The sequence below is a fragment of the Anolis sagrei genome, chromosome X (assembly GCF_037176765.1).
Source record: "Anolis sagrei isolate rAnoSag1 chromosome X, rAnoSag1.mat, whole genome shotgun sequence".
Taxonomy (NCBI): Eukaryota; Metazoa; Chordata; class Lepidosauria; order Squamata; family Dactyloidae; genus Anolis; species Anolis sagrei.
This window is the reverse complement of record NC_090034.1, coordinates 79,058,339-79,081,706: the sequence shown is the minus strand read 5'-3', so window position 1 is coordinate 79,081,706 and position 23,368 is coordinate 79,058,339. Positions and strand designations below refer to the sequence as shown.

Below are 23,368 nucleotides of genomic sequence, written 5' to 3'. Positions count from 1 at the left end.
TTCTGTAGTGGTTCCACCCTTGGAGGATGCCTCCTCCAGGAAGTCTCTCTGTGTGTGTTTTTACAGAAAACTCCCTAGCTTGGAAAAGAATTCTTAAGACCATTTCTTTCTGTCAATATTTCATTCGTGTTGATGAAGACTAACTGTTCAGTTTGACAGTTTTAGTCATATGTATACATTTTATAAAGAAATAAAACAGATACACAGTTCACCCGACTGATCAATCGATTGTTGCTATTGCACTACCAATCCCACTCATCACCCAGCGTTTGTAGAAGTGACCTTTCGGACTAGTTTACCCACCATGGTTTTTGGCCCAAAAGTCTATTTTCCAAACTCTGCCTGCACTCCCAACCAAATCATATATATACAGGCAGTCCCTGAGTTACAAATATCCAACTTACAAATGATTCATAGTTAAGAATGGGGCTGAGACTAGAGGAAGTGGAAGGAAATCTACCCTTCGGAAAGGAAATTCACTCCTGAAAGAGTTATGATCATGGGGAAAAGGTGTCTCCAAAGATGCTTTATCCTCAGTCCTTGTTTACACAACAAGCAATTTTTATCAAAATCCAGTTCTCACAGGGACAGAAAGTGAGGTGAAGTCTTCTGAACAGGGACAGACAGCAAAGGAAACACCACAGGGGTGTCTTTTCATCCTTCCCTATGCCATCCAGAACTAATATATAGAGAATTTTGGCCGGAGTTACACTTTAAAATGTACTTGTTCCAACTTAAATACAAATTCAACTCAAGAGCAAACCTACAGAACCCAGCTTGCTCGCAACTTGGGAACTTCCTGTACACACAATCACTTAGCTAAGTGCTTGTCACATTAGTAGGTTGCTTCTCAGTGCTTGTCATGTATGTCCTCCTCCTCTTAGGTGGTCATAAGGTCAGAATTTGCCATTGTCTTGTTTGCCATAAACAAACGTATTCTATATCAAGCCCAAGGTTACCACCTTGCAGGAAACAGAGTTGGAAGAGACCTGGTGGGTCATCCAGTCCAAATCAATTCTGCCAAGAAGCAGGAAAATCACATTTAAAAGCATCCTCGACAGATGGCCATCCAACCTCCAAAGAAGAAGCCGCCACCATACTCTGGTACACACACACAGAGAGAGAGAGAGAGAGAGAGAGAGAGAGAGAGTTCGAGTTCCGTTGCTGAACAGCTCTCATCATGAGGAAGTTCTTCCTCATGTTCAGGTGGAATCTCTTTCCTTTCCTGTAGTTTGAAGACATTGTTCCATTGTGTCCTAGTCTGCAGGGCAGCAGAAAACAAGCTTGCTCCCTCCGCCCTATGACTTCCCCTCACCTTTTCATCCCTGGCCCTCCTCATGTCTCCTCTCTGCCTTCTCTTCTGTAGGCTAAACATGCTCAGCTCTTTAAGCCACTCCTCATAAGGCTTATTCTCCAGACCCTTCATCCTTTGAGTTGCCCTGCTCTAGACACATTCTAGCTTAGAGTCAACATCTCCCTTCCATTGTGGTGCCCAGAACTGGACACAGTGTGATTCCAGGTGTGTTCTGACCAAGGCAGAATAGAGTAGGAGGAGCATGACTTCCCTGAATCTAGGCACGACTCCTCTTGATGCACGCCAAAATCCCTTTGGCTTTTTTAGCTGCCACATCACATTCCTGGCTCCTGTTCCCCTTCCTCCCCATGAGGACTCCCAAGATCTTGTCGACATGTCCTGCTGTTGAGCCAGGCATCGTCCCCATTCTGTATCTTTGCATTTCTTTTTTTTCTGCCCAAGTGGAGTATCTTTTATTTGTCCCTGTTGAACTTCCTTTTGTTAGTTTTGGCCCATCATCTCTCTAATCCAGTGGTTCTCAACCTGGGGTCCCCAGATGTTTTTGACCTACAACTCCCAGAAATCTCAGCCAGTTTATCAGCTGTTATGATTTCTGGGAGTTGTAGGCCAAAAACTTCTGGGGACCCCAGGTTGAGAACCACTGCTCTAATCTGTTCAGGTCACTTTGAATTCTGCTCCTGTCTTCTGGAGTATTGACTATTTGGTGTTGTCTGCAAACTTGATGATCATGCCTTCTAACCCTTTATCTAAACAGAACTATGAAACCTGTCTTACAAAATTCTAAGCAAATGAGTAAAAACAGATGTGAGATCACAAGATTTACTTACAATGTTTACCTTGAAAACTTCAGGCGCTCTATTTGAGGACTTTTCCTACACATTGCTGGGTTGGGCGCGCTACACACATTCTTTCATAAAGCCCTGACAGAACTTTGCTATCACTGTTTACATTCCCAAGCTATACATTAATTGGTCCAGAGGTTGTTGAATTTCTGGCAAATGGTCAATGGGTCTTGCAGTCTGGAGCTGCAACAGAAATACTGGAGCTATACTGCGGCCCTTTTAAACCTTCCTCTGGTTTTAATTTTTTTTATTGTTGACATTGCTGTAGCTTTTGTCTTTTTGGGAAGAGATTTAGGACAGAAAAAATGCATCTCTCTACTTTTGTAGCCAAGGTTATGTTCCTTTGTGCAGTCACTTGCCATATAAAGAGGCCTTGGCTACAAAACTAGAGCATCACATTTTTTCTGCCCTAAATCTTTTCCCCAGATGCAAACTAAAAAAAACCAAAACCTGCCATCTCAGTGATAGGGCAATTAAACTTAGATGAAGGTTAAAAGGGGCACTAATGAACCAAAAGGTCAGTGGTTCGAATCCATGGAGCAGGCTGAGCTCCCGTTGTCAGCCACAGCTTCTGCCAACCTAGCAGTCTGAAAATATGCAAATGTGAGTAAATCAATAGGTGGGAAGGTAACAGCACTTCATGCAATCATGCTGACCATATGAACTTGGAGGCATCTACGGACAACGCCAGCTGTCTTAGAAATGGGCAACAGCAACAACAGAGAGTAAACAATCAGGCACATCTAATCACCTCTCAACAAAAGATTCCCCCAGGCACTTCCAAGCCATCAAATGCTAATTAAGGTGGTCAGTTGAAATATTCACACCTAGCTCCAGCAGACAAGAGTCCTTTGTCCCACCCTGGTCATTCCACAGATATATAAACCCATTTTCCTACTTCCAACAGACCTCACTACCTCTGAGGATACTTGCAATAGATGCAGGCGAAACGTCAGGAGAAAATGCCTCTAGAACATGGCCATATAACCCAGAAAAACCTTCAACAACCCAGCAATGGCATTGTCTGTAACCTCCAACAATTCTTCCTCTGTACATGAGGCAGGGCGTAGTGGACAAGCATACAGAGGCTGAGTTGTAGTTCACCATTATCCAAAGAGCACTGAACCCAGCTGATATCAGATCTGGGCCAAACTTGGCACATAGACCCAACATGGCCAACATTGAAAAATAGTAGGTTTGGAAAGGATTGACCCACGATTCTGGGAATTGTAGTTCACCCAAATCCTTATGCCTTTTCTAATGGGAGCATTCATAAAAAAACAAAAGCAAAGACTAGCTTTTTTCTAATAAATAGCGTTATGCATTATCAAACAAATATTACCAAACTTCGAAAAAGAAACCATGCCTTTCTCAAATAACCCAGGCACCACCTGGTCCTCAAACTAGTAACTATAAATATGCAGAAACACTAAAATGAGTTATAACGACTTTAAAATCAGTTGTTTAAAGTGTTTACAGCACGGTTATAAGAAGAAGAAACAAAAGTGAGATCAGAAGGCCCAACAAGTGGTGAGATAGGCGTGACTCTGACAATGCAAATAGTGTAAATGCAAATTATGGTCCATAAAATCTCAACTTCACCAATAAAATCCGTTGGATTGGACTACATCCAAGGGTATTAGAAAAACTGGCAGCAGCAAAGCCCTATATGGTTCTGGCTCAGCTCACTTGTCCGAACATATCTCTCTGTACGATACACCTCAAAGTCTAAGATCGTCCGGGGAGGCCCTGCTCTCGATTCTGCCTCCTTCGCAAACGCGACTGGCAAGGACGAGAGACAGGGCCTTCTTGGTGGTGGCCCCCCGTTTGTGGGCCACCACCAAGAAGTGGTGAACAGACTCCCCAATGAAATTAGGTCAGCTCCATCTATCCTTTCCTTTAGGAAGAAGCTCAATTCATGGTTCTGGGACCAGGCATTTGGATAGCAGGCTTAACAAGTAATCACAATGATTTGTGAGAACAGATAAGGCACAGGCTTTGGACTGGATCCCTGGATACTGAACTGGACTTGGATGGGGTTATATTGCTGTTAGAAATGTTTTTAATTGGATATTTTATAACTTATTGTTTTAATTAATGTCAATTTGTGTTATTGTTTTGTTGTGTGTATTGGCATCGAATTGCTGCCAGATGTAACAAGCCGCCCTGAGTCGTCGTCACCCCCCCCCCCCCGGGTTGAAAAGGACTGGATACAAATGTTTCAAATAATAATAATAATAATAATAATAATAATAATAATAATTTCAGAACCATTGGCTACAATCTTTGAGAATTCCTGTGGAACAGGAGAAATTCCAGCAGAGTTGGAAAGGGCAAAGGATGTTCCCATTTTTAAAAAGGAGTATGGAATCTCCATTGAGGGAAGTAAGAGTGCCACTTTATTCTGCTTTGGTCAAATCTCATCTGGAATACTGTGTCCAGTTCTGGACACCGCATTCAAGAAGGATATTAGCAATCTGGAACGTGTCCAGAAGAGAGTGATCAAAATGGCAAAAGATTTGGAAACCATATCATATGAGGAACAACTTGGGGACTTGGTTATGTTTAGAAGGTTAAGAAGTGACAAGATAGCCATGTTTAAATACCTGAAAGGATATTGAATTGAAGATGGAGCAAGTTTGTTTTCTGCTGCTTCAGAGACTAGGACATTGAGAAATTGATTCAGACTATATGAAAAAACCGATCTACCTAAACATTAGGAAGAATTTTATGATGTTATCTCACAGTGATACACTGCCTCAGAGTGTGGTGGAGTCCCCTTCTGTGGAGGTTTTAAAGCAAAGGCTGGATGGCCATCTGTCAAGATGTCTTCGATAGTGTGTTCCTGCATAGCAGGGGATTGGGCTGCATGGCCCAATCCCCTGCCATGGATAGGGTTACACTCTTGGATAGGGTTACACTCTTCCAACTCTATGATTGTATGAAATAATTCAGGATTTTCCATACCTTGGTTTACTCACTATTCAGACTACATTCAATAAATCATTCTGCCCCCCTTATCTCACCCGGAGGTTTTAAATCATTTTATGTACATGCGGCCCGCTCTCTGTCATTGTTTGAATTTCTATGTTCTGTGTATATCGTTTTATATGTTTTGATGTTTTATACCCTAATGTTATGTTGGTTATTTTACTGAAATTTGTATTTTTATACATTGTAGTTTGTTGTTCAGGCTTGGCCCCATGTAAGCCGCTCCGAATCCTTCGCCGGGAGCTCGACAGGGGGAGTGTGTCCCTTTTGGTTCTGCTGGACCTCTCAGTGGCCTTTGATACCGTTGACCACGGTATCCTTCTGGGACGCCTCGCAGAAATGGGACTTGGAGGTACTGCTCTGCAGTGGATTCAGTCCTTCCTGGAGGGTCGGTCTCAGAAGGTGTTACTGGGTGACACCTGTTTGGCTCCACAACCATTGTCTTGTGGAGTCCCTCAGGGTTCAGTACTGTCCCCGATGTTATTTAACATCTACATGAAGTCGCTGGAGGAGATCATCCGGAGTTTCGGAGTAAGGTGTTATCTGTACGCAGATGACGTCTAGATCTGTCACTCCTTCCCACCTGTTACTAAAGAGGCTGTTCAGACCTTGAACTGGTGCTTGGCCGCTGTGTCGGACTGGATGAGGGCTAACAAATTGAAATTGAATTCAGACAAGACAGAGGTCCCCCTGGTCAGCCGAAAGGCCGAACAGGGCATAGGGTTACAGCCTGTGTTGGATAGGGTTACACTCCCCTTGAAGATGCAGGTTCGCAGCTTGGGAGTGATCCTGGATTCATTGCTGAGCCTGGAACCTCAGGTTTCGGCGGTGGCCAGGGGAGCTTTTGCACAGTTAAAACTCATTCATCAGCTGCATCCGTACCTTGGGAAGTCTGATCTGGCCACGGTCGTCCACGCTCTGGTTACCTCCCGAACAGATTACTGCAACGCGCTCTACATGGGACTGCCTTTGAAGACGGTTCAGAAACTTCAGCTAGTCCAATGGGCGGCAGCCAATTACTAACTGGGGCAACATACAGGGAGCATACCACCCCCCTGTTGTGCCACCTCCACTGGCTGCCAGACCATCTCTGAGCTCAATTCAAAGTGCTGGTTTTGACCTCTTGTCCTTTGCTGAACATAGCATTTGGGATCCTCTCACCTCTGCAGGAGTCTACCGTATACCATGCAGCTGTGGACAAGTCTACATAGGGACCACCAAACGCAGCATTGCCCAAACACGAATCAAGGAACATGAAAGGCACTGCAGACTCCTTCAACCAGAGAAGTCAGCCATAGCAGAGCACCTGATGAACCAGCCTGGACACAGCATATTATTTGAGAACACAGAAATGCTGGACCACTCCAACAACCACCATGTCAGACTACACAGAGAAGCCGCTGAAATCCACAAGCATGTGGATAATTTCAACAGAAAGGAGGAGACCATGAAAATGAACAAAATCTGGCTACCAGTATTAAAAAAACTCTAAAATTACAACAGCAAAACAGCAGAGAGGAAACAACCAGGCACATCTTAACACCTCTCAACAAAAGATTCCCCAGGCTCAGCCAGGCCTTCAAATGCTAATGAAGGTGGTCAGTTGAAACATTCACACCTAGCTCCAGCAGAGAAGAGCTCTTTGCCCCACCCCAGTCATTCCACAGATATATAAACCCATTTTCCTAACTCCCAACAGACCTCACTATCTCTGAGGATGCTTGCCATAGATGCAGGCGAAACGTCAGGAGAAAATGCCTCTAAAACATGGCCATATAGCCTGAAAAAAACCCCACAAGAACCTAGTGATTCCAGCCATGAAAGCCTTCGAGAGAGACTGTTTTAATTATTTATTGTTTTAATGATTGCTTATGTACTGTCTAATTAGGATTTATGTTTAATTGTGTTTTTATTATTGTGGTTGTTATGGATTGGAATCGCATCAGTGTCCAATGTATGGCATTGAAGTTTTGCCAGTTATGTGTAAACCGCTTTGAGTCCCCCTAGGGGTGAGAAAAGCGGTACAAAAATACTGTAAATTAATAATAATGATAAAATGGTGGTGGGGTATAAATAAAGATGATGATGATGATGATTATTATTATTATTGGATTTGGAAGGCCAGCTATGAAGTGTGAAGGTATATGATTGAAGACTGAAGTTAGAATTCTCCATGTACTTCCCATTTCTATGTATCAATATATAATTCAAACAGTGACGAAAGCATGAACAGACACACGTTGAAGTCCGTGACATCTATTCCAGATATTCAATTGTCACCACTAAGCTGGAACCCCCAGTGGTGCAATGGGTTAAACCCTTGTGCCGGCAGGACTGAAGACCGACAGGTCGGAGATTTGAATCCGGGGAGAGCACGGATGAACTCCCTCTGTCAGCTCCAGCTCCCTATGCGAGGACATGAGGGAAGCCTCCCACAAGGATGGTAAAACATCAAAACATTTGGGCATCCCGTGGGCAACGTTCTTGCAGACGGCCAATTCTTTCACACCAGAAGCAACTTGCAGTTTCTCAAGTCGCTCCTGACACGAAAAAATCCCCCCACAAAGTTGATGAACATTTTTGCAAAGTAGCAGACTACGGAGTCACTTATTGATGGTCAAATATGTAATGTTAGAACCAGCATATTTAAAAAGTGGAAAGCTGACATGAGCACACCCGGTTTTGCTCACTTTGCAATATGCTTTCAAATTTCTTCCCATTCACATGGAACTTGTATCAATCAAAAATAAATACATAAGGAGGAACCCAGAGGTGAAGCAAAGCCCAACGCACATCCAAGAAACTTACCTATTAAGGGGTTGCTATTCCTATTAACCGGCTTAGGAGGTGGGATTGGAGGCTGTTTTGCAGGCACAGCAGAACTCACGGCAGCTGTAGTGTGAGCATTTGCCAGAAGAGGGAGCACAGTCCTGGGGGCCGGGGAAGGAGCAATGGAAACATTCACTCCTTTTGTCGTCGTTGTGGGAGCTGTAGAGGAAGACATAGTCCTTGCAGTGCTGCTGCCAGAGGCAAGATCTCTTGCCTGCACATCAGTGGTCTCCTGAGAAGAAGATGACAACGGTCGCTTTGGAGGAAGCAGTGGCTGTTTTGGGGCATGGGGCTCATGGTTTTGTTTCTCTTCTGAACTGAGATCACTGCTGAATGTTCCTGCAAAAATTAAAAAAAACAAAAATCTGTGTTAACAGTGTTAAAATTCAACCCCACACTGCCCAAGTCTCAAATCCTCAACAAGGAGAAGTTAGTTAGCTTAGTATACCCTCATATCTCCTTCTCTCTGTTTCTGCTCTCATTCTAACTAGTTGTTTAAAATGGATACTTTTCTACTGCAAGCTTTTTGAATTTGACTTCTGCCTTCTTACACTTGAGTCTGGAGAGTATGTGCTGTGTGCTTTGAGCTCTCTCTCTGCTTGTGTGTCAGAAGATATGTGTAGTGATTGGTACTTTTACCGTCTCTTTGAAACCTTAGAAGAGATGGGTGTTAGAGTAGTTCAAACTCAGTTCTTGATTATTAAGAAATGTAGTTAGTCCTTTATTATTGTAAATACCCTTTGTGATTTTTTTAAAGATTGGACTCTGCATCTTTGCCTCCTAAGCTCTGAATTCTTTACAGCCACATCACATGGCACTTCATGCTCTGCTCGCTACTGAGCTGTTGCTCTACTTCTGTATCTTGTTTGTTTTTAGATGCTCTGCTATAATTAGGGTAATTTTCCCTAACAAAACAGCAATATTTGGAAAAGATTATCGTATCTCAGGTTACACTTCTGTATAACTACATCATTTGCATTTTAGGGAGACACATGTTTTTACAAAATACATTTCACTAAGATCACTTACATAATTAAAAAGGGGCTGCAGCATCTTAGAAACCATTCAATGCATCATTTCGATACCTATGAAGATTTGTTCTACAACTGACTCTTAATGGAAAAGGGACACGTCTACTAAGGCTTAAGCCACTATAAAACATTCAGCCTGAAGGTAATATACTCCACTTCTTTGAAGGCTATAGACTAAAACCATACTCACATGTTTGCTTTTATATACCTGACTAAATCCAGATTATACCAGGAATATAATCCTGGTTTTGGGGCAGAGCATTGCAGAGGGCTTTTCTGAGAGTTGGGAGGAGAACATCTCTACAGTTTGCCATCCGATCTTTGACCAATTCATGTCACTAAGATTCCATTCGAAAGATTTGCACTAAATTATTTTCCAGAATTAAGGGGGGAAATGTGAACATGGTTGGATTGCCGGGGTTTATTTATTTATTTCACGTATTTCTACCCCACCCTTCTCAACCCCCGAGGGGGGACTCAAGGCGGCTTACAAAAGGCACAATTGGATGCCTACACAACCAGTAAAAATAAAACATATATAAACAGCAATTAAAACAATTATAAACAGTTAAAACAATCAATTATACATCACAACCAATAAAACCAGTCTCATGCTCAGCGTTCGCCAGCTCAGAGTCCATAAATTCATTCCATATTGTCAGTTCCTATCAATTCTAGTTTCTAGAGACAGTTATTCGTTGCACAGGACAGAAAGCAGCAAGGGTTGGTGTCGATGGACAGACTTAAATAAGAACTGAGGTGAAAACTGCCAATCACCATACAATAATAATAATAATAATAATAATAAATACAATCAAGGCTATCAACAGCTGGGCCACCTCCGTCATTAGATACACTGCTGGGATTGTGAACTGGACACAAGCAGAGCTGGATGATCTGGACAGAAAAACAAGAAAACTGATGACAATCCACTACGCATTATACCCGTGTAGTGATGTTGACAGACTTTACCTGCCCAGAAAATCAGGAGGCAGAGGGCTTCTACAAGTGAAACAAACAGTAGAAGAAGAGAAACACGCACTGGCAGATTATGTGAAAGGCAGTCAAGAACCAACATTGAGGGAAGTCAATAGCAGTAAACTGCTTAAAGTGCAAAAGACAAAGAGGGAATACCATAAAAACACAATCCAGAGCAGAAGAGAAAACTGGCAAAAGAAGGCTCTCCATTGACAGTTCCTGGGGAAAATTGAGAGCCAATTGACAAAGAAAAAACATGGCTGTGGCTCACAAATGGAACTCTGGAAAAGGAGACGGAGGGCCTGATTCTGGGAGCCCAAGAACAAGCCATTAGAACAAATGCCATCAAAACCAGAATTGAAAAGTTGACAACAGATCCCAAATGTAGACTCTGCAAGGAAGCAGATGACATCCTCAGCTGCTGCAAGAAGATTGCACAGACAGACTACAAGCAGAGGCATAACACCCTTGCTCAGATGATTCATTGGAACTTGTGCCACAAATACCATCTGCCTGCGACAAAGAACTGGTGGAACACAAGTTACAGAGAATGAACACGCCAAACTCCTCTAGGACTTCCAAATTCAGACTGACAGAGTTTTGGAGCACAATACTCCTGACCTCACAAACGTGTTAAAAAACAAAGTATGGATCGTCGATGTTGCAATCCCAGGTGAACGCAGGATTGCAGAGAAACAACTGGAAAAGATGACACGATAGGAGGATTTAAAGATCAAACTGCAAAGACTCTGGCACAAGCCAGTCAAGGTGGTCCCAGTGACGATCGGCACACTGGGTGCAGTGCCTAAAGGCCTCGGCCTGCACTTAAACACAATTGGTGCTGACAAAATTTGCCCACTGCAGAAGGCCACCTTACTGGGATCTGCACGCATTATTCACCGATACATCACACAGTCCTACACACTTGGGAAGTGTCCGCCGTGTGATCCAATTCAACAGCCAGCAGAGTGTCTGCTGTGAACTCATCTTGTTGTGTTTCAAATAATAAGAACAACTTTATTTTTTATACCCGGCCACCATCTCCCCAAGGGGACTCTGGGCGGCTTACATGGGGACAAGCCCAAAATTACAGGTAAAACAACAGCATTAAAAACTATTAAATAAGAACACAGCACAATCACATCAGCAACAACATTAAAACAATATCATAGCTAGGTTCTTGTAGGTTTTTTTCGGGCTATAGGGCCATGTTCTAGAGGCATTTCTCCTGACGTTTCGCCTGCATCTATGGCAAGCATCCTCAGAGGTAGTGAGGTCTGTTGGAAATAGGAAAATGGGTTTATATATCTGTGGAATGACTGGGGTGGGGCAAAGAGCTCTCTGCTGAAGCTAGGTGTTAATGTTTCAGCTGACCACCTTCATTAGCATTTGAAGGTCTGGCTGAGCCTGGGAAAATGTTCTGTTGAGAAGTGTTAAGATGTGCCTGGTTGTTTCCTCTCTGCTGTTTTGCTGTTGCAATTTTAGAGTTTTTTAATACTGGTAGCCAGATTTTGTTCATTTTCATGGTCTCCTCCTTTCTGTTGAAATTGTCCACATGCTTGTGGATTTCAATGGCTTCTCTGGGTAGCTTTTGTCAGAATGAGGAAACCCTATGGGTGAGGATATTCCAAAGGAAGTGATTTAAGCAGGGGTCTTCAAACTTTTGAAGCCGAGGGCTGGTTCATGATACCTCAGACTGTTGGGGGCCCGGACTATAGTTTGAAACAAACATGAAAAAAATCATATGTGCAAGAGACATATCTTGTTTGTAGTTAAAAAAAAAAAGAATGAAAGAACCATGCAATATTTTAAATGAAGAACAATTTTGACAACACAAACTTCCCAGGATTTCAATGGGAAATGTGAGCCTGCTTTAGGCTGATGAGAGAGTCAAGTTAATTAGGATTGTTATTGTTGGTGTTGTGTGCCTTCAATTAGTTTCAGACTTAGGGTGACTTCAAGTCTAGAATTTAGGGCAGGGGGGGGGCGGGTATTACCTTGGAGGGCTACATCTGGCATGCAGGCCTTAGTTTGGGAACCCATGGATTTGAGTATGGGAAAGTTACTTTTTGGAAAATTACTTTTTTGGACTATAGTTTCTAGAATGACCCAGCTAACGTGGGTCATTCTGCTCATGCTGGACGAGGATTTCTGGAAACTGTAGTCCAAAAAAATGAATGTTTCCATGTCCTTGCAAACTGTTTTTTACATGGACTTTCTGACAGCCAACAAAATTCATGTATTAGAGACTACTGCCCCTAGCCCTCTGCTTCTTACCTTGCAATTTCTTCGGTTCCTCAGGTGGGATAGGCTTCTTAAGACTTGCTCTTTTTCCAGTCTCTTCTTCCAGGTGGGCAAGGTTGACAATACCAGAACAGTCAATGGGGATGGTATGTCCATTTTTCAAGCTGGTGTGGTTTAATTTGTCTGGTTCTTCACCATCTGTTTCTGTTTTGAGTCACAGGAAGGAGAATGAAATAAGAACAAATCAAGCACATTGAGTTGAAAAGAGACCAGAAAGAAAGAGGCACTAAGAGCAATATCCCTGCAACATTGTTAGCTACAGCTTGGAGGAGGGCTCGGAAAAATTACCCTCGCAGCTGGTATGCCCTGTGATTTGGAGGCTTCTGGGAGTTAAAAATAAAGGTTTCCCCTTGATGTAAAGTCTAGTCACTTCTGAGACTGCAGGGTGTTGTTAATCTCCATTTCTAAGTCGAAGAGCCAGCATTGTCCGTAGATGCCTCCAAGGTCATGTGGCCAGCATGACTGCATGGAGCACTGTTACCTTCCTGCCGAAGGTACTGTTACCTATTGATCTACTCATGTTTACATGTTTTTGAACTGCTAGGCTGGCGGAAGCTGGGCCTAACAATTGGAGCTCACCCCATCCCATAGATTCCAACAACAACAACAACAACAAAACTTTATTTATATACCCCTCTATCTCCCCAAGGGGACTCAGAGCGGTTTCCAAGTGACATAATCAATACATACAAAGAGAACAGCATGAACATAAAATTAACAAGACCTGCTACTAAGGAGGCTGTCCAGGTCCTGAACCGGTGCTTGGCCGCTGTGACGGTCTGGATGAGGGCGAACAAATTGAAATTGAATCCAGACAAGACAGAGGTACTCCTGGTCAGTCGCAAGGCCGAACAGGGCATAGGGTTACAGCCTGTGTTGGATGGGGCCGCACTCCCCCTGAAGACGCAGGTTCGCAGCTTGGGTGTGACCCTGGACTCATCGCTGAGCCTGGAACCCCAGGTTTCGGCGGTGACCAGGGGAGCATTTGCACAGCTAAAGCTTGTGCGCCAGCTACCTTGGGAAGTCTGACTTGGCCACGGTAGTCCACGCTCTGGTTACATCCCGTTTAGACTACTGCAACGCTCTCTACGTGGGGTTGCCTTTGAAGACAGCTCGGAAGCTCCAACTAGTCCAACGCTCGGCAGCCATGATTTTAACAGGAGCGGAACGCAGGGAGAATACAACCCCCCTGTTGCGCCAACTCCACTGGCTACCGATCTGCTACCGGGCGGAATTCAAAGTGCTGGCGTTGGCCTTTAAAGCCCTAAACGGTTCCGGCCCAAGCTACCTATCCGACCGCATCTCTGCCTATGAACCCACCAGGACTTTGAGATCTTCCGGGGAGACCCTGCTCTCGATCCCGCCTGCTTCTCAAGCTCGGCTGGCGGGGACGAGAGATAGGGCCTTCTCGGTGGTGGCTCCTCGGCTGTGGAATGCCCTTCCTACGGACATTAGACTAGCACCATCTCTAATGGTATTCCGCAAAAAGGTGAAGACCTGGATGTTTGTGCAGGCGTTTGAGTAATTTAGTGCAATCTGGTAATGGAACATAGGAATGGAACAATGGACGACGAACCTGGACTACGCTTGGATGATGAGAAGATTGGGTATGGTTGTTTTTTGTAATAATTGTGCATTGTAATTGCTTATTGGTAATTTATGGATAATGTGTTAAGTCAATTGTTATATTTTGTATGGAACCACTGCTGTTTCTACTGTTTTTACTGTTTGTGAACCGCTGTGAGTCGCCTTCGGGCTTGAGATACAGCGGTATATAAGCAAAGCAAAGTAAATAAATAAATAAATAAATAAATAAATAAATAAAATAAGCATTAAAAACCACAATAGCACATGTATTTAAAATAATCCTGCCTGTTCAAGGCAGTTTAAAAGGTCGGGCTGGGCTAGTGCGATTTTAGAGGGCCCAGGAAATTAGGTAGAGTCTATGACTGTGCATTTATTTATTATTTATTTATTTACTTACTTTATTTGTATACCGCACTCTCTCAGCCCGTAGGCGACTCAGTGCGGTTTACAACCAGGTAAATATACAAGTGCACAACAATAGTATTAGCATTTAAAAACAGTAACTAAAGCAACTAAATCACATAGCAAAACATCAGTATAACAATATAACAACAATACATCCATATAACTAATCCATCACGTCTCATCAATAAAGTCATAATCCGAGCTCCTCGTCTATTATTGCAAGTCTATTATTCCAGGGCCTAACAGAAGAAAGTGACCTGGGTAATTGGTAGAAAAAAGATATGGCCAGTTTCTACAGTATCTGGGGCAGAGCTAGAACTAGTCGTTCTCAAAGGTTTGTTTAAATCGCCAGGTCTTCAGGCTCTTACGAAAAGAGGGGAGGGATTAGGCCTGTCTTATTTCTCCAGGAAGGGCGTTCCAGAGGCAGGGGGCCACCACCGAGAAGGCCCTCTTTCTCGTTCCCACCAACCGTGCTTGTGACCATGGTGGGAGTGAAAGGAGGGCCAGGAAGATCTTAAAGTTCACGCCGGTTCATAGAGGGAGATGCGCTCGCGAAGATAGGTGGGGCCTTCCAATCTGAAAGTTCATCAGCTCAGTGGTTTAACCCACTGCGCCACCACGGCTCCATATTTCAATGGGGCTCTGGGAGTTAGAGTACAAAACAGCTAAATTTTTTAGTCCACAACTTTAACCCAACAGTAACACAGGAATCCACCACCTCCTGTCTGGTTCTCCTGCTGTTCTTGACTCTCTTAATTAAAAACAACAACAATGCAAACTGCTGGAAGAAATTTGTGATAAAAGCTCCCCCGCATCAAAAGAGCTTCCTAGGCTTTTGACCTTTAAATGAGGCTTGGATCAACTAGTCCAGCATTTCTCAACCTGGGGGTCGTGAGGGGGTGTCAGAGGGGTCGCCAAAGATCATCAGAAAACACGGTATTTTCTGATGGTCATGGGGGTTCAGTGTGGGAAGTCTGATCCAATTCTATCGTTGGTGGGGTTCAGAATGCTCTTTGATTGTAGGTGAACTATAAATCCCCAGCAACTATTACTCCCAAGTGTCAAGGTCTATTTTCCCCAAACTTCTCCAGTGTTCACATTTGAGCATACTGAGTATTCATGCCAAGCTTGGTCCAGATCCATAATGGTTTGATTCCATAGTGCTCTCTGGATGTAGGTGAACTACAACTCCAAAACTCAAGTTCATTGCCCACCAAACCCAGTATTTTCTGTTGGTCATGGGAATTCTGTGTGCCAAGATTGGTTCGATTCCATTGCTGGTGGAGTTCACAATGCTCTTTGTTTGTAGGTGAACTATAAATCCCAGCAACTACAACTCCCAAATGACAAAATCAATACCCCCCCCCCAACCCTACCAGTATTCAAATTAGGATGTATCAGGTATTTGTGCCAAATTTGGTCAAGTGAATGAAAATACATCCTGCATTTCATATATTTACATTATGATTCATAATTGTAGCAAAATTACAGTTATGATGTAGCAATGAAAATGTTATGGTTGGGGGTCACCACAACATCAGGAAGTATATTAAGGGGTCGCGGGATTAGAAGGTTGAGAACCACTGAACTAGTCCTTAAAACAAAAGCCACTAGATGGCATCTGGGGCATGATTTCCCCCCAAAACATTTCTGGACACTAGACAGCTCTGGAGGATAACATGCTGCCTACAGGTTGCTCTTTGCCTGCTCCTGCTAAATATAATATTCCCCTCTGGTATTATTGGATTATAGCATTATGACACATAACGCAGAAGAAAATAAACGAAAAATATTACACCACAAGTGTGACCATGCTATATTTCTCTTTCATTAAAAAAAAAAGGGAAAAGCATTTTTGAGCCAATTAAAGGCAGATGTATGCATTCATCTAATGGCCCTGACAAGATACATAATGTGCCGATTAAATGTTAAAATGCTAATAAATTCAATGTGCTGATTATAAAATAGCATTGTCTATAACACCAATGTTATGTTCATTTCCAACAATGCTGAATAAATAACACTATGTAACACAATTTTTGTTCCTGGTTTATCAATGTCATTTCCTAATTGGCCCCGTCATAAAAACATGGAAAAGATTAAACCATTTACATGAGAGGGGCATCATTCCTCATAGAATCATAGAATCAAAGAATTGGAAGAGACCTCCTGGGCCATCCAGTCCAACCCCCTGCCAAGAAACAGGAATATTGCATTCAAAGCACCCCTGACAGATGGCCATCCAGGCTCTGTTTAAAAGCTTCCAAAGAAGGAGCCTCCACCACACTCCGGGGCAGAGAGTTCCACTGCTGAACGGCTCTCACAGTCAGGAAGTTCTTCCTCATGTTCAGATGGAATCTCCTCTCTTGTAGTCTGAAACCATTGTTCTGCATCCTAGTCTCCAGGGAAGCAGAAAACAAGCTTGCTCCCTCCTCCCTGTGGCTTCCTCTCACATATTTATACATGGCTATCATATCTCCTCTCAGCCTTCTCTTCTCCTTAAGCCGCTCCTCATAGGGCTTGTTCTCCAGACCCTTGATCATTTTAGTCGCCCTCCTCTGGACACATTCCAGCTTGTCAATATCTCTCTTGAATTGTGGTGCCCAGAATTGGACACAATATTCCAGGTATGGTCTAGCCAAAGCGGAATAGAGGGGGAGCATTACTAAACGACTCCGGCCCTGTTTACCTCTCCAAACGTATTCTCCCCTATGAACCATCAAGATTATTAAAATCGTCTGGAGAGGCCCTGCTCTCGGTCCCACCGGCCTCGCAAGCACGTCTGGTGGGGACGGGGGACAGGGCATTCTCGGTGGTGGCCCGACTCTGGAACTCTCTCCCACTGGAGATCAGAACCGCCCCTTCTATCCTGACATTTAGGAAACAAGTGAAGACTTGGTTATGGAGACAGGTATTTGACGAGTGAGCCAACACCCTGAGATATGGATGGAGGATGAGGAGCAATGATTTTAGTGCGATGACTGACCATTATAGTTATTGATTGTAATTGCTGTTTTAATGTTTTACTGTAATATGTATTATGATGTTTTATTGACTGTATGTGATATTATGGTTGGAAACCGGTCTGAGTCCCTCAAGAGAGGTGAGAAGGCCGGCATACAAAACGTTTAAATAAATAAATAATACATTCCCTAGATCTAGACGCTATGCTCGTATTGATGTAGGCCAAAATCCCATTGGCTTTTTTTGCCGCCACATCACATTGTTGGCTCATGTTTAAGTTGTTGTCCACGAGGACTCCAAGATCTTTTTCACACATACTGCTTGCGAGCCAGGCATTGTCCCCCATTCTGTATCTGCAGCAGCACATTTTGCAGCAGCACATTTTGCTCTAGTTTTTCAATGAATATCTCATCAGTCTCAAGCAATTCAACCTAGTTTATAGCAGCCACAAAAATGAAGTTTCTGGAGTATAAATGACTTTCAAAGTAAGGACCATACAATTAAACAAGAAAGAACACTTTCAAACCAGGAACAGGATTTTTTACCTTCAAATTTTGTGACATAAGAGTAATTTTTGAGCCCAGCTTAAAGTGGTACAAATATGTATTAAACAACAATTTAAAAGACCAATATAATGAGAAGACATTCATATCTCAAAAATCAATTACAATTCCACTTGGAATTAATAGTGGAACAGCAATTCATGAGTAGCGCCAGCAATGCTTTTCATCCTCCAGAAAGAAAACTAAAGCAAACAAAGCAAAAGGTCCTAAAGCAAACAAAGCAAGAGTGCTTGGTAGCGTCACAACTATTCTCAGAGCTAAATAGGAGAGGTTCAATATCATTAAGTTAGGAAGTTGTTATTTACTTAAGAATAACAACTTCCTTTTTTTGTACATCTCCCAGAATTCCCAAAGAGCGTGGCCACAGGCCAAGATAGCTGTAATCCCAGAAAGTAATTTTTTCAAGCTCTGGTTATTTCTCTCTTCCCTTTCCCAACCCAACACAAGGAAGGTTGTTGTGAAACTTGAAGAACTTTCCCTTGCTACAGTTCCTGCATCATGGCTGGGCCTCAATGGCATATGGGAGGTCCTCACTCTGGATTCCAACTGCTTGAACACAGGGTTGTAGGTTTTTCGGGCTACTTAGGCCCTCTCTCCAGGTGGGCTATTAGGAATTGTGGAAGGTGAAGTCCAAAACACCTGAAGGGAGGGCCCATCACATTGGGTACAGAAGGAGGAAAATAGCAGTGGGACAGGTGAGGAAGGCATCCAGAAGTGTCTTCACGGCAAAGCAAAATATACGGAGGTCCTCTAAACAAGGGGTAAAAACTCACCCTGTTCAAGATCTTCCAACAGAACGCCTCTTTTAATGAGCTCCTCTCTGGGCTTTCGCATTGAAATCTTTCGCTCTAAAACTGGCATTAAATTGAAAGGAAAGAAACAGCACTTCAGAATACAGGCCAGGATGAGATTGGGGTTGGGGTGGGACAACATTACTGGTTTTTTATTAACTGTACTACAGGTGCTTCCCCATCATCTGTTAAATGAGTATCAAAAGCAGGGGTCCTCAAACTAAGGCCCGGGGGCCGGATGCGGCCCTCCCAGGTCATTTACCCGGCCCTCGCTCATGGTCAACCTAAGTCTGTAACAACTTGAAAGTACACAACAACAACAACAATCCTATCTCATCAGCCAAAAGTAGGTCCACACTTCCCATTGAAATACTAATAAATTTATATTTGTTAAAATTGTTTTTCATTTTAATTATTGTATTGTTTTTAGCGGGTTTTGCACTACAAATACAGTATGTGAAGTGTGCATAGGGATTCATTCATGTTTTTTTTCAAATTATAATCTGGCCCTCCAACAGTTTGAGGGACTGTGACCTAGCCCTCTGTTTAAAAAGTTTGAGGACCCCTGATCAAAAGGGTCATTTTATAATGGCAATTCAATTACGTCTTAGTGGCTGGAACCTATTTTATTTAATGTTAAAATGAGCTTTCTTGAGTCTGTTTTTTAATGACAAAGGCTGACTATATCAGTCTAAGGCAGCATTTCTCAACCTGGGGGTTGGGACCCCTGGGGGATAATGAGGGGGTGTCAGAGGGATCGCCAAAGACCATCAGAAAACACAGGATTTTCTGTTGGCCATAGGGGTTCTGTGTGGGAATTTGGCTCAATTCTATTGGTGAGGTTCAGAATGCTCTTTCATTGTAGGTGAACTATAAATCCCACCAACTACAACTCCCAAATGTCAAAGTCTATTTTTTCCAAATTCCACCAGTGTTTACATTTGAGCATAGTGAGTATTTATGCAAAGTTTGGTCTAAATCCATCCTTATTTGGGTGCATAGTGCTCTCTGAATGTTGGTGAACTACAACTGCAAAATCAAGGTCAATGCCCACCAAATCCTTCCAGTATTTTCTGTTGGTCATGGGAGTTCTGTGTGCCAAATTTGGTTCAATCCCATTGTTGGTGGAGTTCAGCATGCTATCTGATTTTAGGTGAACTATACATCCTAGCAACTACAACTCCCAAATAACAAAATCAATCCCCCTCCCAGATCCCACCAGTATACAAATTTGGGTGTATCGGGTATTTTGCCAAATTTGGTCCAAGGAAAATACATCCTGAATATCAGATATTTACATTACGATTCATAACAGTAGCAAAATTACGATTATGAAGTGGCAACAAAAATAATTTTATGGTTGGGAAACATGAGGAACTGTATTAAGAGGCTGCAGCATTAGGAAGGTTGAGAAACACTGGTCTAAGGAGTAGGCTAAGCTTTGGGGACTTCAGATTGTTAGGGGGAAAACTAACCTAAACTAAAGCAGAGCATCCAGAAACAAGCAAGATACAAGTTGAGCATCAGCTCATTAGTGAGCAAAGCGTGAAGTGCCATGTGATGTGGCTGTAAAGAATTCAGAGCTTAGGCAGGCAAGAGGCAGAGCTCAATCTTTTAAAAAATCACAAAATGTTTATTTACAATAATAAAGAACTAAATACATTTCCTAATATAGGGGTCCTCAAACTAAGGCCCTGGGGCCAGATGTGGCCCTCCAAGGTCATTTATCCAGCCCTTGCTCAGGGTCAACCTAAGTCTGAAATGACTTGAAAGCACACAACAACAACAACAATCCTATCTCATCAGCCAAAAGCAGGCCCACACTTCTCATTGAAATACTAATAAGTTTATATTTGTTAAAATTCTTCTTCATTTTAATTATTGTATTGTTTTTAAGTGTTTTTGCACTACAAATAAGATATGTGCAGTGTGCATAGGAATTCATTCATGTCTTTTCAAATTATAATCCGGCCCTCCAACAGTTTGAGGGACTGTGACCTGGCCCTCTGTTTAAAAAGTTTGGGGACCCCTATCCTAATAGAACTGGGTCTGAGCTATTCTAACACCCATCTCTCGTAACGTTCAAAGAGAGGGGAAAATAACCTATCACTACATCTTTCCTGACACACAAGCAGAGAGAGATCTCAAAGCACACAGCACATACTCTCCATACTCAAGTGTAAGAAAGCAGAAGTCAGATTCAAAAAGCTTGCAGTAGAAAAGTATACATTTTAAACAACCAATCAGAATGAGAGCAGAAAGAGAGAAGAAAAAGATATATTCCCAACTGTCATACAGGATACATGGAGGAAGGTAAACTGTCAGACTATTCCAATGCTAACTAACTTCTCCTCATTGCGGACTCGAGACTTGGGCAGTGCGGGGTTGAATTCCAACACAGATGTGGTGGAATACAATGCCCATGTTGGCTGCAAATGTTGGATATTACAGTTTACATAATTTCAATAGACTTGTGTTATCAGAGCTTGAGAAAGTTACTTTTTGGACTACCACTTCCAGAATGGTTTGTGGCATACAGAACTTCACAGAGGCAGCAGAGGAAGAATCACTGGAATCAAATGTCCAGATGTAGATTGTATATTAGTAATAGTTGCTCAGATCTGAGATATGCTGCCTCTGTTATCTTTTGCCCTGTGAGTTGAAAAGGGCAGAGTTTCCCTGTGTTTCCAACACACACACACACACACAAATCTGCTTGGGATGGAGAAGAAAGTATCAGTGAATCCTGGTTTGTTACCTTCTGATGTCTCCTTGAACTTGCCACTGGTTTTCTTTTTCCTCCACTTCCAAGGCTTAAAGATTTTGCCAAAACCTGCAAACTTGCTCCTTCTCTTTGATGGAGGGGTTGTGTCACCAGATTCCAGAACATCGGTCACAATTCCAGTATCCTGTGATGGTTGATCCACCTCTTCAGCTACAAAGAAAGAAGTAAAAACAGAAACATTTAAATACAGAATTGCATTTACTGATTCCTCCCTCATTCTTCATACAACAGCTTCATGAGTTGCCGGACAGTTTTACAAGGGATAACTTCACAATGCTGAGCTGATGACGGCCTATAAAGCCCTATATAACTCTAAAATATCAACTTATATCCCCATACCAAAAAAGGGAAATGCTAAAGACTGTTTAAACTTTCGTACAGTGGCTCTTATTTCTTATGATAGTAAGGTAATGCTCAAGATCCTGCAAGGAAGACTCCAGCAATACATGGAGCGAGAGTTGCCAGATGTACAAACTGGGTTTAGAAAAGGCAGAGGAACGAGAGACCAAACTGCCAATATCCGCTGGATAATGGAGAAAGGCAGGGAGCTTCAGAAAAACATCTATTTCTGTTTTATTGTCTATTCTAAAGCCTTTGACTGTGTGGATCATAATAAATTATGGCAAGTTCTTGATGAGATGGGCATACCAAATTACCTTGTCTCTTTCCTGAGAAATCTGTATAAGGACCAAGTAGCAACAGTAAGAACTGACCATGGAACAACAGACTGGTTCAAGATTGGGAAAGGTGTACGGCAGGGCTGTATACTCTCACCCAACCTATTCAACTTGTATGCAGAACACATCATGCAATGTGTGAGGCTTGACGAATGCAAGGCTGGGGTAAAAACTGCTGGAAGAAACATTAACAACCTTAGATATGCAGATGATACCACTCTGATGGCCAAAAGCAAGGAGGAGCTGAGGATCCTTCTAATCAAGGTGAAAGAAGAAAGTACAAAAGCTGGGTTGCACTTAAACATAAAAAACCCCAAGATTATGGCAACCAGACTGATTGATAACTGGCAAATGGAGGGAGAAAAGATGGAGGCAGTGACAGACTTCGTATTTCTAGGTGCAAATATTACTGCACATGCAGACTTCAAACCAGGAAATCAGAAGACGTTTACTTCTTGGGAGGAGAGCAATGACCAATCTCAATAAAATAGTGAAAAGTAGAGACATCACACTGGCAACGAAGATCCGCACAGTAAAACCAATGGTATTCCCCATAGTAACCTACAGATGTGAGAGCTGGACCTTAGGGAAGGCTGAGCGAAGGAAGATCGATGCTTTTGAACTGTGGTGCTGGAGGAATGTTCTGAGAGTGCCTTGGACCACAAGAAGATCCAACCAGTCCATACTTCAGGAAATAAAGCCCAACTGCTCATTGAAGGGAAGGATATTCTAATATCCCTACAGTTCTGGCCCAGCTACTTGTCCGAACGCACCTCCCTCTACGTCCCACCTCACATTTTAAGATCATCCGGGGATGCCCTACTCTTGCTCCTGCCAGCATCACAAATACGTCTGGCGGAGACGAGACGGGGCCTTCTCGGCTGTGGTCCCTCGCCTGTGGAATTCCCTTCCCACTGAGGTAAGATCGGCTCCGTCCCTCTGATCATTTAGGGACCAGGCTTTTGGACAACAGACATAGATAGCACTTTGAACATGAAATTGGATATGGAATTGACTGGAATGATGATATGGCTATTAATACTGTTTGGTTTTTTTTACTGTTTTAATGAATGTTTTACTTATTGTTTTAATTGTTATTATATTGCTCTGTTATATATATAGTGGCATCGAACTGCTGCCATATGTAAGCTGTCCTGAGTTCCCCTTCGGGGGGTTGAGAAGGAACGGGATAGAAATACCGGAAATAATAATAATAATAAATAATAACTTGAGAAACTACATGTCACTTCTAGTGTGAGACCACTGGCTGTCTGCAAGGTTGTTACCCAGGAGATGCCCAGATGTT

The 23,368-nt window shown here is 42.8% G+C and overlaps 1 protein-coding gene across 3 annotated transcripts in view; it reads right to left on the bottom strand.

Moving 5' to 3' along the window:
- Positions 1 to 23,368, bottom strand: part of PHACTR4 (phosphatase and actin regulator 4) — a 123,171-nt gene that overhangs the window by 25,092 nt on the left and 74,711 nt on the right. For 2 of the 3 annotated variants that reach the window (XM_067460559.1, XM_060784281.2), the window contains 4 exons: positions 21,359 to 21,535; positions 18,583 to 18,663; positions 12,264 to 12,434; positions 7,957 to 8,316 (listed from right to left, as the gene is read on the bottom strand). In XM_067460559.1, coding sequence (XP_067316660.1) covers positions 7,957 to 8,316; positions 12,264 to 12,434; positions 18,583 to 18,663; positions 21,359 to 21,535 — 789 coding nt within the window. The remainder of the gene's footprint in view (positions 1 to 7,956; positions 8,317 to 12,263; positions 12,435 to 18,582; positions 18,664 to 21,358; positions 21,536 to 23,368) is intronic. The other variant, XM_067460560.1, reaches the window with a different exon arrangement.